General features: G+C 32.7%; 2 protein-coding genes across 5 annotated transcripts in view; one reads left to right on the top strand and one right to left on the bottom strand.

The window, feature by feature from the left end:
* The window catches only part of LOC126746498 (solute carrier family 25 member 35-like), a 37,126-nt gene extending 24,420 nt beyond the window's left edge, over window positions 1-12,706 (bottom strand). Inside the window, exons 1-5 of one of the 4 annotated variants that reach the window (XM_050454788.1) lie at window positions 10,427-10,535; window positions 9,956-10,371; window positions 5,042-5,553; window positions 4,699-4,921; window positions 2,491-2,713 (exon numbers count right to left, since the gene is read on the bottom strand). In XM_050454788.1, the coding sequence (XP_050310745.1) occupies window positions 2,496-2,713; window positions 4,699-4,921; window positions 5,042-5,521 (921 nt within the window). In that variant the 5' untranslated portion in view covers window positions 5,522-5,553; window positions 9,956-10,371; window positions 10,427-10,535 and the 3' untranslated portion in view covers window positions 2,491-2,495. Of the gene's footprint in view, window positions 1-2,374; window positions 2,714-4,698; window positions 4,922-5,041; window positions 5,554-9,955; window positions 10,372-10,426; window positions 10,550-12,535 lie in introns of those variants that run through there. The other 3 variants (XM_050454787.1, XM_050454790.1, XM_050454789.1) reach the window with 3 other exon arrangements.
* Window positions 11,328-12,496, top strand: LOC126746502 (transmembrane emp24 domain-containing protein B). The gene is made up of 3 exons (XM_050454796.1): window positions 11,328-11,590; window positions 11,666-11,929; window positions 11,989-12,496. Exons 1-3 carry the CDS (start codon window positions 11,369-11,371, stop codon window positions 12,223-12,225), a joined length of 723 nt encoding a protein of 240 aa, XP_050310753.1. The 5' UTR covers window positions 11,328-11,368; the 3' UTR covers window positions 12,226-12,496.
* Window positions 12,707-14,236: the final 1,530 nt, after the last annotated feature.

Raw genomic sequence — 14,236 nt, 5'->3', positions numbered from 1 at the left:
AAGGTTGAGAGTTAATTGGTCTAATATTTTTTAAATTATGAGCCTTTTACTATAAAAAGTCCAAATATTATTTTAATTCAACTTTAAAAACTCATAAAAAATTCAAATTAAGAACAATTTACTTCAAACCGCCGGTAATTATAAAGTGATCTATTGCTAATCGATGGCAGAAGATTGTAAGTTAATTGGTCTAATATTTTTTAAGTTACGATTTTTTTTTCCAAAAAAACAGGTCAAAAATTATTTGAATTCAACTTCATAATAAATTAAAATCAAGGGCAAATTACTTAAAATTTTTGGTAGTTATAAAGAGAGATATTGTTAATCGATTGTTGATCGATCGATCATAAAAGATTCAAATTGAGAGCAAAATCTACTGCTATGTTGTATTACAATAAGGGAAGTTGCAGAAAAAAAATACACAATTTACTAAACTAGATCTAACGTAGAAAAAAGATTGACAAGAACAACATAATGCAGGCAAGTAGACAAACTTAATTATATTTTTTCCTCAGTTATATTAACCGTTCTGTTAATATATTCTTTTTATTTATTATGAAAGTGTGAACTTTGCTGAGATAAACCATTTGCAGATAATTCATTAAACTTGACCTACATAGCAATTACGTTGCTGTCCAATGACTTTGCATTGTTTGTTATAACCCATAATATTGTGTGAATTTCTGTACGTAGGAGTTACTTTGAGGGAAATTCTGGACTTTGATCGAATATTAATTTAATTATTCTCTTCTAAGCAAATTCCAAGCAACTAAAGTGTTTGATATAAGCACTTCCCTTTTAAGGCCTTTCAATGTTCTTCACCATACAATATTTAAGACTGAACCAAGGAGAATTGCAAATGCCTTAGAAGTTTAGATCATACTGCTTCTTTATTTTTTTTATAAGCTCATAAAATCATCCCGAGATATTTCTAAGTCTATTTTGTGCCCTGACTAAAGCCTTTGATTGTGTCAGTCATGACATCCTATTAAAAAAAAAACTCTAAAAGTTCAAAGCGAATAGTGTTCAATTGATTGGGTTATCACGTTTTTTAATGCCCTGCCTGATGACTTCAGGGAATTTAACAGATTTTATAAAGTGATAAAAAAATACTTTTAATACATTTTCTAATTGTTAGCGTACTTTGAATGTTTCAGTTAAACACTTTTACATGACCTTTAGATAAGTTTTTAATTTTTAAAACATTTCTCAAGCTCCTTTATTTACTTTTACATTAATAAATGAGTGTGTATATATTGAGTAAGTCGATGAAATTGAGATAATTTATTGTTACATTTATTAGAAAAGAGATATTGCTGTGTTACTGTTAGAAATAAAATATGATATTTGTATTTAGTGCAATTGCTTGAATTTTCAATACAGGCAAAGTGCTTTCGGCCTTTGGGACAACTAAATGTAAAGTGAGATTAAATACCAATGTCCTATTGAAACTTGGATAAGGGTTAATGTTACATTTATCGGATTACTTGGTAAGCCTTTTCTTGTAATTGCAAATGGATGATAAACAGTTTTATTCCCAGTGATCTATCTAGGGAACAATTATTTGCAAATATATGTTTTTCATGTCTTTATTATCCCAATATATATCTGGATTGTAAAATCCCCTTTAACCTAATTATAATATTCATAGAATATTTCTGAAACGCTCTTCTAACGCTAAAATTTGGAAAGATTTTAATAATGTTATTAATATTAATTTATTTTTCAGTAGATACATTCCTGGATAAGAAGAGAAAGAGAAGACGAGAATTTATATTAATTACTGGGTATTATTATTCTAGATATTTATGACCAAATCACAGCAATAAATCACACTGGAACTCAGGTGACTCAACTTACAGTGCCTTTCAGCATGTAATAGACTTAATGTAAACTTGTTAAACTATCTTATTTCTGTCCAGTGCATTAAAAAGGGTTAATTGCTCTATCCAAATATTAGTTCCAGCTTAACTTATTTACCCAGAGCAATCACCCTATAAAGTGTTGTAGGCCTATTGGAAAATGGTATCGTTAGAGACTTTCCTTCTGTTTCCGTTTTCTCAAAATAAATGACTTATTAATTTACGCAATTTTCTTCTTCCTCAAATACAATGGACTCGCGTCGTATTTCGACAGTCGCGCAATATTGTTGTTTATGGACCTAGAGTTTAGCGTGGGTTCCGAACCACAATGTTTTGTTTTTATAAGACAGACACAAACAACCATGCCCATGCCGGGATGCGAACCCGAGACCACACGATTGCATCGTGAACGCTTTGCCCACGGTGTTACCGGGGTCGGCACGCAATTTTCTATATTGAAGTGGGCAAGTTTGAGGTGTGAAAATTATTTACAACAACTAAAACTACTGAAAGATTTACAAAAATAATTATATATGGGTTTATGAGCAATAAAACTATAAAAATAACATCGAGGTAGAAAATAGACAATTCTGCTACTAATAATTCGCTTTCTTAAGTGATTTCTCACCGTTTTCACACATTCTGAATTTTCTTTTCGTGCGGCAAGTACTTGTCGACCAAGTTCCTTAATTCGTCAAAGAACACCAAACAAAGAACCGTGTGCGGCCCCAGTCTGAAGTACGTCGGCCCTATTCCTTTATAAAACGCCAATACTCCCTCGGATTTTATTATTTTTTTTACGCAGTCGAAGTAGCTGTGGTACAGCAGACCTTTTCCGGAGGCGTCTATCGCTAAAAAACGGAAAAAAATTGTTAGAAAAGTTCTATTTTTATCTTAATAAAGCATTGCATGAAAGATTACAAGAGTATAAACCGCCCTGGTATAACTCATGAACATGTTTTTCCTTCACATTCAGCCTCAAAAATCCCTCTAGTTTGAAGTTTAAAAAAATTATGAAAATATTTAAAGTGGTTCCTAAGTATAAAATCCTCATCCATTTTTTCCAAGAGACCACACAAAATGTAAACAAACAAAAAACAAAGTCACGGTCTCATAAACACATTTTATTGGCTACACGTGTTTCGCCCTGTATAAGCAGGTCATCATCAGGCCTTAGGACCTCACGTACACTGTAAAACTTAAAACAAAAATTTGTTTGTTTGTTTGTTTGTTTACATGGTTCTTAAGTAATGCCCAAAAAATATGCGCTAATGAATAAAATCTTGATGTTAAATTACATCGAATTTTACGGCTCTTGGACCTAAATTGTCTCACTAAAGTTTTTGAGGTACAAGAGAAGTTCTCATATCAAACTATTGGGCAAGAAATGCTCTTTTTTTACTAGAATTTTAACTTTTAAAAATATCATGATTTACACCAAACATTTCAAAGGTTCCGAACATCCTTAAAAACCATATTTATCAACTATACATCTACCAACAATTAACAGCTACAGTGCATTCATGACGAAAGGAACAAATTCATTCAAAATTCAGATATTTTTCCCCTTTTATTTTTTGGACACATCGATTAGTTTTGTCAGTTGCGCGTTTTTCAAATAAAACATTTCTATACAGGATGCCTCAAGTAGAAACACTGTATATTATGACGTTTTACAATTCTATGATATATTCTGAATACATGTCAATGGTTTGTCAAACATGACGTAACAGACTAACAAAACATAAAAATTTATTCTAGACTCATCGTAACTAATGTTTAATTTGTTGTCTATTTGATTCAATGCGTCCTTTGTGATGAAAATTTTGATTACATGATATCTTAAGTTAAAACTATGACGCCAACATTAATTTTTTATGTGATTTCTAAGAGAGTAAGTAGACCTTATTATTTTCAAACAATTTACAATTTTAGAACCTACTTAATAATGGTTTATCGCGCATTTGTGAGTTAAATTGTCATATTATTTGTCATTTCACGCATCATTTTTGAATAAAATGCATTTATCTGAGAAAGAACGAATTGAAATACTCATGATGATTGGTTTTAAAAACCTGGTGCGTACATAACAAGAGCGCTTCTTAGACTTTCTACAGTTTGAAATCATCCCTGCTTTCGTTGTTTTATTCCCTGATCTACAAGAGGCTGACATACGTAGTAACGAGATATAGTTTCAACAACACGGGGCACCTGTTCGACAATTTCTTGATGCAACAGATGGATTGGACGAAAAGGTTCTATTGAATGGCCACCAAAGTCACCGGATATAACCCCATTGGTTTTTTTCTTATGCGGGGATATTTAAAGTCCAAAGTTTATGTGAATAGACCAAATAATGTTGATGATTTAAAGGAAAGAATCAACAAGAAATTAGACTAATCGATCTGGAAGTGATTGAAAATGTGCAATTGAAAGTTATTTACCGACTTCAAAAATGCATTGAAGTAAATGGACAACAAATTGAACATTGCTAGCAATAAATATTGTATACATTTTTACTTTTTACGATCGTATGTTCCATTAGTCTATTACGTCGAATTTGACAAACCGCTACTTTAAGTATACGGTATGCTATACAGAATATATCCTAGAATTGTAAAATGTCAAGATATAGAGGGTGTTCCATTAAAAAAAATTAATGTTGACGCCATAGTTTTGTGCTGCCATGTATAGAAAATTTTTATTGCAAAAAACGCACAAGTGACAATGCTAATCGACGTGTCTACGACAATGCTAATTTTAAATGAATGTGTTCCTTTCATCGTGAATGCACTGTATACGTTTACAATAGTAAAGTAATACTATATGTACGTACGTTGGTTATATAACCTGGTCATAATAAGATCAAAAGGGTTCATCATGACACTAATCCCAACTCCTCCAACCATGCTGGCTATAAAGGACTTAAGCAGAGGACTTTCTGTCACATTAAACTTATTGAGGAACTGCTTGGTGTAGTCGAAGAACAACAGCTGCGTTGATCCGCCTACGAAAGCCCTGGGGAGCGTTGAAAGAGATCCTCGAAAAAGTCCTTTAACCTAAAAAAAAGCATGTACTGTAACTACTGTAAGCAAAGCCTTAGTAGTATAGTATATACAGGGTGAGTGAAGGTAATTAGTAGTAGAATATTCTACAAGTTCTAAAAGAAACTGACTTACCCCATTAGCTTTATAAATATCGATAAGAGCCTGAAACGTTCCAGTAATCTTATGCTGATGTCCCACAGCGATCGCTTTATTCGCTTGCGACTGTAGCTGAGTTTTCACTAAAAATAAAGGGCTCGCCAAATAGTTTCCCAGCATAGCTCCTGCCCCGACTATGGTCAACGTCCTGAAAAATCGCACGTCGCCCTTCTCGTCTTTAAGATAACCGGACGAGTCGGCCACCCCGTACACCCCCAATCGCGCCCCGTTTAAGAACAGTTGCACCCACAGTCCGGGCACTAAGCCTTTCTGGAGGGCGAGCACACCCTCGTTTTTGGCCACCACGTAACCGGCATGAAATACGTTTTTGTAGTGGACCGCGTGCCCTTTGGCCTTCAGCTCGCCCTGTAGTTGCATGCGAGTTTTGAGGACCTCTAAGGGGTTGGTGAAGAGGCATGCGGCCATTGCGGCGGTACCTCCAATGGCAAATTCCATTTTTTTTTGTGTATGTGTGTGTGTGATGTGGTCTAAAGAAAATTGATATTTTATTATTAATTGATAAACGTATAAATATAGTTTAGTATAGTAGGCAATGGATTAAATGTACCCTATCATGGAGTGTGCAAAAAACCAAAACGAGATCAGTTTTTTAATTTCATACATGTATAAGAGGAATTTGCAAGAGTTGTGGGAATTTATCGCCATCAAAAGTCAACGTTTTAGAGCCCAAGGGAGCGAACTTTAAAATTCAATTGTTCTGAATGTCCTAAATTTAACTATAGAAAAGAAAAATATAATTAATCAAAGTAAAGGTGAATTGAATCAAAAAATACAAAATCTGGAATTAAAACAAACATAATAAAATGTAAACCAACCCTTATGATAAAAAACACAACAAAACTTAAAACTAAAGAAGGTCTACATAAACAAATAAATCCAGTTGAAATGGCATAAAAAGTACAAAGAACGATAATATTGATACACTTAAAATGAAGGCAAAGAAAAAATCAACAAGATTATAACATAGAAAGAGTGAAGTTAAAAGACCCCAGATTTAAAATGGTTGATTATTAAATAAATAATAAATAACTTAAAAAACAGGCTGGTGGAAGCATCTATCCGAGAGCAAAAAAATAGTTTTATTAAAGAAATTGATAATTTTCAGTTTATATGAGGGGGTCAGAAGCCAAGGGGTCCTAGTACCAAAACGTAAATATTGAGAAATTTCAATTTTAAACATTTTTACTTATTAAAAAATCTAAAACCCTAAAATGCATGAGTTATGTATTGCAAATTTTTTGTTTTGCCTATACCTTTAATTTAGGATGGATTTTGAAAATGTTTGGGCTTTAATAATATTCACAGGGCCGTACTATGGTACGGCCTGTTGTAACAATTTTGAAAAAATGCCACATAATCATTTATTTTTGTAGATAGGTAACTCGATAGGTAATAAAAATTCTCAAATAATAGAATAGACTTTAATAAAAAATAGTTACGGAAGGTTTTGTAATTAATATTAATCATCATCCGATTCAACCATGTCACCGAGAGTATAATCTTCATCGTTTCGCCCGTTTGTTTGATGGCCTGCATTCAACGTCTGTCCTGGATTCAACGACTTATAGAAATCATGGTGTATTGGTGGTACATATGGTAGAAGCTGCATCAAGTTATTGAATTTTGCTAATTTTATTTTTGGAGGACTGTCATATAGAGCAGGTAGAAGAATTTTTGAAGGTCTACCACGCAAGTTTTTTTAGAAAGATCCATTTTTTCAAAAGGAAAATCACTATTATAAACTTCTTTATAAAAAAGTTTCATTGAATACTTTTTTTTGAAATGTAGCCATTGCATTTTACTTATTCCTGCAAGATTTGATTTCATGATGTTGTCCATGGGAGATATAGATTTAAAATCCTCAGGCTGCATTTTTACTACAATAAATTTTCTACTGACTCCTGCTATAAAATTAACCCAATCATAGGGAGTAAAAAGGTGAGTTAGCCGTCTCTTTGCTTTTTCAATAATGGCAAAATCTCGATCGCATTCCATAAAGGATTGTCCCGAAACCAAAAAAGGGTGGTCAACACTTTCGATATGTGTAAATTGCACAAATACATCCAAAATTTTATTATGTTCTTGTTCTTGTTTTGACCACCACAGTTATCACTGAATGCATCGATGTGGGTCACTGTTTTTGGCAAACTTTCAATGTACTTCAGCAAACATGACATGACTTCTTGAGAACCTTTCGACCCTTCACCTTCATGCCACATGTACATATTACCAATTCCGGATGATAAATCGTGGATTCCTAGATTGTAAGTCCATAGCTGGCGCAAATAATATACTTTGCTGCATGTCAAATGCGGAGTGGGTAAGGTTTTTTGTAGAACAAAACAAATAGCACGTTTTTCTGGACACTGTCTTGCTGATTCCTTGCCGGCGTTTTTTAAATTTTTGACTGCTTCAGTTTGACGTAGATGACGATCATGTTCTCTTGCAACGCGGGAGCCCTCTTCAGATTCTGGATCACAAGAATTTTTCTGAGTAATGAACGTGTCACACTTTGTACATGTGTCTGAATATGGTTGGTGAAAAGCTAAGTTGAAATGGGTATTAAAAATGTCGCGGTATTTGCTCAGCTTTAATGGTCGGGCTTCTTTTTCGTGACAAAATTCTTTGTATAGCTTGTACATTTTTGTTACATTTAACTCGGGAGACAAATACTTGCGATTCGGATTGTCTCTTCTAGTATAATGACTCACAAATTTTGGGAATGAGTTTATATGCTGTTTTGTTAAGTTTAAAGACTCATCGTCTATTTTATTGCTAGGGACATGTCTTCCCCTTTGATCCGTTTGGACGACTCCAGACTCCTTCCTTTTCTTTGTGACGTTATAAAACCGTTTGGGGCTAATATCTAGAGTTCTCAGAAAAAACTCTTTGCATACACGTTTATTTTGAAGTTTTATCACAGTGCTAATACTCTTTTGTCTGGTGATTTTTAGACGGTGCATTTTTGGAGCATTATTTTGTATGCATGATGCAATAAAGGTGCTCTGTAGATCCCATCCATTAGTTTTGTTTCCAAGATTCCAATAAAAATTGTGTTTCTAACTTCCTCCGTAAAATTTTCTGTACACTTGTATATATCTGCATGTATGGTCATAAGCCTAAACAGATTTTGCATGATGTAGTTCACCCTTGCGACCAACGTATTCCTGGCCACTGTTTCGAATTTTTGAACAATTTCTTTTCCATGTCGCACTTTTACGAACCCTTTTTCTGGACTTCCCATTCCCAGCTTCATCTAAGTTTTGCACTTCAGCATCATCGCCACCACTGCTACTTGGAACATAATATCCATCTATATCAGAGTTGTCGGAGAATGCACTTCGATCACTATTTTTCACGATTTTAGTACAACTGACACTGACAAAATCGTTAGTAATCAACAGAATATAACAGTTTCCTTGGCTGCAAATGGATCCAAGTATACTAGCTCTAAACAACTGTTAAGATATGGTAAGTAGTACATTTTCTTATTGATAGATGGAGCCATTAAGACTTGTTTTATGCTTGGATCTCTTTACCACCAAGTAAATGTATATATTAAGTTTTGATTTCTGCACTTAACTCGATATTGAAAAAAACTCGACTTGGACCCCCTGGATTCTGCCCCCTCATATATACCTATTAAAATAAGCACAAATACACGAAAATGCATGCACTATTTATGAAAATTGTTCTGGAAAACTATTCCATAAATTAATGAATATATGAAATATGTATATTGGATGGCGACGTTACATTATATATGAAGATATTAAAACATGTGTGCTAACATGTTTTAAATGTCATGGTTTTTATTACAAAAACACACTTTATTTAAATGAGGTTTTGTGTGAATACTGTTCTGAGGAACACTCTGTAAAGCAATGTCCAAAGATTCAGAAACGATGCATAAATTGTATAAACACAAACACCAAATAGTTGTTGTTTGAACGACAGAGACTGTCCATCATTTGGATACCAATATCAAAGTTTACAGAATAGAATACATTAGAATACATATTCATAGAATACATATTCTATTCTGTAAACTTTGCCAATATCGACATTTTAAAAAGTAAAATTGATTATAGGGGATAAGATAAAGTGCAAGAAGCTGACCTGCTACAGGATCTGGATGTCTCATACACATTTCAAATAAACAAAGTGAGGAGTCTGAATTTGTGTCTAAAGGAAAATCTTTATAAAATGGTTGTGTTTATACATGTAACATTATTATTTTAAGTGAAACATGGCAGTTTGTTATCAATGAAATTAATATGGAATATCAGGTATATACAGATCTCCCTCGAAACTGCTCTCATACTTTCTTGGGAACCAACAAAGTGAACCTTCTCTTGTTAATGTCTGATGGGTATTGTGCCTTTATCAATGGCTCTACATGGGGTACATCAATGACAAATACATGTATTGACCATATTTTAATTAAAAGAAAAAAGCAGGAAAATATATTCATACACACATCTTACATTTTAAATACTGATGTTACGGATTACTCCCCTATTTAGTATTGATGGGGATGGGGAGGGTGTCAGTAAAACTGATAGCAATTTAAATATTATTTCGATATTATAAGCTGAAGATATTAATATAGTAAGATATCAATTTTTATTTTTTTTATATGCACAAACAGGTGTTTAGTGTTTACTAATCTAGATGTATGTCCTGAACAGTTTGTATGACATTTTACACACTATGTGTTACCTAATAAGAATTTTGCAATTCAATTTTTGTTAAATTAATAAATAAATGCAGCATGTATGAGAAATCAATCGCCGCAGTTTATTGTGAATCACCTTGTATATTAAAATTTAAATAAAATACACTAATATATAAATACATCACTTTTACCTTTTCTATTATGCCCTTTTCTCTATATAATACTTTTATGCAGTAGAGATTCAACACCAATACAAGTAGATCACTTATTAATGTACACTTATTAAATAAGATTACAATCAAGAAAAATATACAATGAGTATATTTTTCTATACTGCAATAAATGTTATAAAAATATGTAAAATAATACCCGAATAAATACACAATATGATAATTATTATCTTTAAGGTTTGACGCGCGGGACTGATGTAAGACTCCGCACTGATTACATATCTACCATAATATTATTGAGCGTAAATATAACGCGTCTTATGAAATATTGAATCCTCCAATATTAGGGGTCGATTTTAAATTTGCCGCCCAAACTTTTGACATTGACGTCATTAAGGTTGATTTGTCACGATCAGCTGATTTATATTTAAGTTTTTCTGTAATTTTTCAATATTAACTTATTGTCATGTTATTAAACTATTATAGACTCACTTCTATAAATTAATCATCTAAGACGTCATTATTCAATGGATTATTTTCACATTTACTAACATTTTAAGATAACAATAAACATTGTATAATGAACTAATAAGGAACTAAGTCAGCAATTTTTAATTCTTTATTAAGGTAGTATCGCACTTGGTTATTGTATTGCGATTGTTGCGCGTACCAAACGAAAATACGTATTGCGACTTAAAAACCCTATTAATCAACACATAACGATTATGATAATCAAAAAAAAATCACATTTACCTACAATTAACAATAAATTCTCAATTATCACTAATAAACATAGAAAGCTAAAGTCAGCAATCTTGAATTCAGTAAAGCCTTATATTACATGATTGCGATAATTACACGCACATATTTAAACAAATGGAGTGGTGCCCGAGATAGTCCCAGTCAAACAGAAGTCAAAGTCAGCAATTGATTGGCGTGTCACCTATCGCATTATTACACGTATTGTGATTTAAAAGCTCTATTAATCAACACATCACGATTACAATAATAAATGAAAAATCAACACATTTACCCACAATTAATATTAAATTCTCGATTATCACTAATAGATAGAGAACTAAAGTCAGCAATTTTGAAATTATTAAAGCCATATACACGATTGTGATAATTACACACACATAATATATAGTGTAGTTTAATGCCCTGACACATTATTTTCGACAAAAGTATTTAAAAAAATATTGATTTTAATTCACTTAATCACATTTAACCATTATTAGCACACAATGAAAGATGCGATTCAATCAGCGACAATGTTGCGCATACAAAAAAATATCGCACGATCGAAAATCTAGCCTAGACACTCCCAATTAATAAAACGTCAAAGTCAGCAATTCAGTGGCGTGTCACCACATTATTTACACGTCAACAACGAATCGAATTTGTTTACATTTTTAACTTTCACTTGGAAAAATGTCCGCTGGACGTAGTTCCGCCACGTTAATCTTAAATATTTTAATTTTCCTAAGTGGTTGTTTGGATTTCAAGTATGTGACCAGCACGGAACCGACCGCGCCATGGTACGAAAACCTTCCCGCGGTCGCTATGGATTATAAAGTGCACATAGACCCCGGCAAAGAAGACTGTTATTTTCAATATGTTAACCCTGGAGCCACTTTGTATGTTAGTTTTCAGGTGAGTGGCCGGATTTCTTATTTTCGAGAAAATAGGGTAAAAGCTGTTTAATTCAGCAATTATTAACAATTTAAGGTTGTTAGAGGTGGAGACGGTATGGCAGGCTTTGCAGTTAGAAACCCCAAAGGGGAGATAGTGCATCCCTACCAATGGAAACCGAGCAGCGAGTACCAGGATCAACAATCCATGGGGGGCTACTATTCAGTGTGTATTGATAACCAGTTTTCCAGGTTTGCTGCGAAACTTGTCAATATCTATCTCACAGTGGTGCGGTACGACATGTGGGAGCAATACACTAAGGAAGTCGAGGAGCTTAATATGAACATGGAAAACTTTACTGTAAGACTAATGTTTAATCTTTAAAAGTGATTTATTTAATTATGATGTTTTTTTTTTAGTCAACTGTTCAAACTGTTGAAAGGAACATTAATCATATGCTGCAATATCAGTATCACACTAGAGGACGAGAAGCTTGGGATATGAGCCTTTTAAGTGCTAATAATTCTTATGTTGTGCGTTGGTCTCTTATACAAATTACGGTGATAGCAATCACTACTGTGGTACAAGTTTATTTCGTTCGGAAGTTGTTTGATACCAAGTCAGGTAGCGGGGGGTTCAGTAAGACTAGGATTTAAAAATCTCTAAAAAACTTAATCGTAGTATTAGGAAAGATCTGTTTTTTTTTAATTAGGACGTTTATAAGGCTAAAACCTATTTTTTTAATGTTAATTCCATTCAGTCATCAATCATTTTAAACTGTGATATAACTGAACATTTAATTGTCTTCTTAATTATCTTGTGCCAACGAGCTTATTTACTGACATTTTTATGCATTGTTTGTTATTTTAAGTAATAAAAATTTATATTTTGAGAGACTTTAAAAGATAAATAAATTGTATTTATTGATCGAAGTGTTTATTTAGACCCTGTGTAACTGTAACTTACCTGAAAAGTGAAAATAGTGTTCACAGTAGAAAAATCACTAGATATACCAAGGAAGTGCCCCATTGACTAAGCTTGTCCTGAGAAATCATCAAAAAACAATCTGATTCAGGAATGTTGTATTATACCAATCATTTTCAGTAAATTATTGTAATTATGACCATTTTAAAACGTCAATGGTACCTTCTTAGAAAGTTAGAATATATTGAAACCAGTTTTTTCTTTAATATTAATGACATTTTCACCAATCTATTTTCAATTAAAAATTATAGTAACATTGTCCTTGCCCCATACTTTCAGATGTTTTGAAGTTGCTTTAAGTTTCCACTAGAGGGCGGCCTATTTATTGCTGACCTAAACCCTAGACGCTCCCACCCGTCCCATATGTGACGTTTAAATTTTTTTAGGTTAGGATTTTTTTTTTAAGTTCAATATTTTATTAATTAACTCTTAGTTTACAAAGAAAAATGAGCTGTACCCCCGAAGAAGGCCCCTCTACGTGTTCAAATGACGCTTTAGAAACGTCAGCAATAATTGGAAACGAGCCAGACATCTCCCAATATGGTAACAACTCCATATCAAAATCTTACCATCCTGATGGTATATCACCAAAAAATCCTGATCTACCTATGGAACCAGCTGCATTTCCTGCAGAAACCCCTTTAGCAAATGCTGAACTTCTCAGCAATTTAGAGTCTGGCGAGCAGAAATTCAATGGGGTAGAAATTTCCAAGCTAACAAAACGCCAATTAAAAAAGTATAAAAAATTCCTCGGTTGGCAAAATGTTAAAAAAGTGAAAAGGGCAAAAGAGAAAGAAAAATTGAAAGAAAAAAAGAAACAGGCTAAAATTAACAACATAGACTTGGGTCCCAGTCGGAAAGAGCTAAAAAGAAAAAAGATGGCAGATAGCCCTTGCAAAGTTTCCATTTGTATTGATTTAAGTTTTGACTATTTAATGATTGATAAAGTACGTAAGTATCTTTTTTATGTGAAAATTACCAATATATTTAATAGATTTTTACCCATATAGGTACATATTATTACAAAAATTAAAGAACTATGGCTTTGCTGGTATTGTTTATAACTGGTTTGTTGACTATCTAAGTAATCGAAACAGAGAGTAAGGTTTAATGGAAATGAGTCTACTGAACTAAATAACAATATGGGAGTCCCTCAAGGAAGTGTTTTGGGACCTCTTCTATTTATATTGTATATGAATGATATTGGGCTTTTTGTAAATTGTGAATTTATAAACCTTTTTGCTGATGACACATTTTTGGCATGTAGTGATACAAGTCTTAACAGAGCAGTAGATAAAATGAATGGGGTATTGTCACAGATATCATTATATTTAAATATTAATAAGTTAAAGTTAAATGTGGCGAAAACTAAAGCAATAATATTTACATCTAAGTATAAATATCAGAAAATTGTGGATATTAGTCCTCAATTATTAATTAACAATGAACAAATTGAATTTGTAACATGAAATATTTGGGTCTGCAACTTGATAATTTGCTTAACTTTAAAACTCATTGTGATTACATTGAAAAGAAAATTGCAAAAAAAATGTACTTTTTTAGTAGAATATCAACAAGTCTATCTTATCAATCTAAATTAATGGTTTATAATACTATCATTCAACCACATTTTGACTTTTGTGCCTCAGTGCAGTATTTATTTAATATAAAACAGACTTCAGA

Source organism: Anthonomus grandis, chromosome 17, assembly GCF_022605725.1.
Source record: "Anthonomus grandis grandis chromosome 17, icAntGran1.3, whole genome shotgun sequence".
Lineage (NCBI taxonomy): Eukaryota > Metazoa > Arthropoda > Insecta > Coleoptera > Curculionidae > Anthonomus > Anthonomus grandis.
This window is presented reverse-complemented; position numbering and strand designations above follow the sequence as displayed.

Bases quoted from the DNA above. Each gene is read 5' to 3' on its own strand.
- LOC126746502 (XM_050454796.1), top strand. From the start codon at position 11,369: ATGTCCGCTGGACGTAGTTCCGCCACGTTAATCTTAAATATTTTAATT. The intron at 11,591-11,665 runs GTGAGTGGCCGG...TAACAATTTAAG, and splicing joins CTTTGTATGTTAGTTTTCAG to GTTGTTAGAGGTGGAGACGG. The intron at 11,930-11,988 runs GTAAGACTAATG...TTTTTTTTTTAG, and splicing joins TGAACATGGAAAACTTTACT to TCAACTGTTCAAACTGTTGA.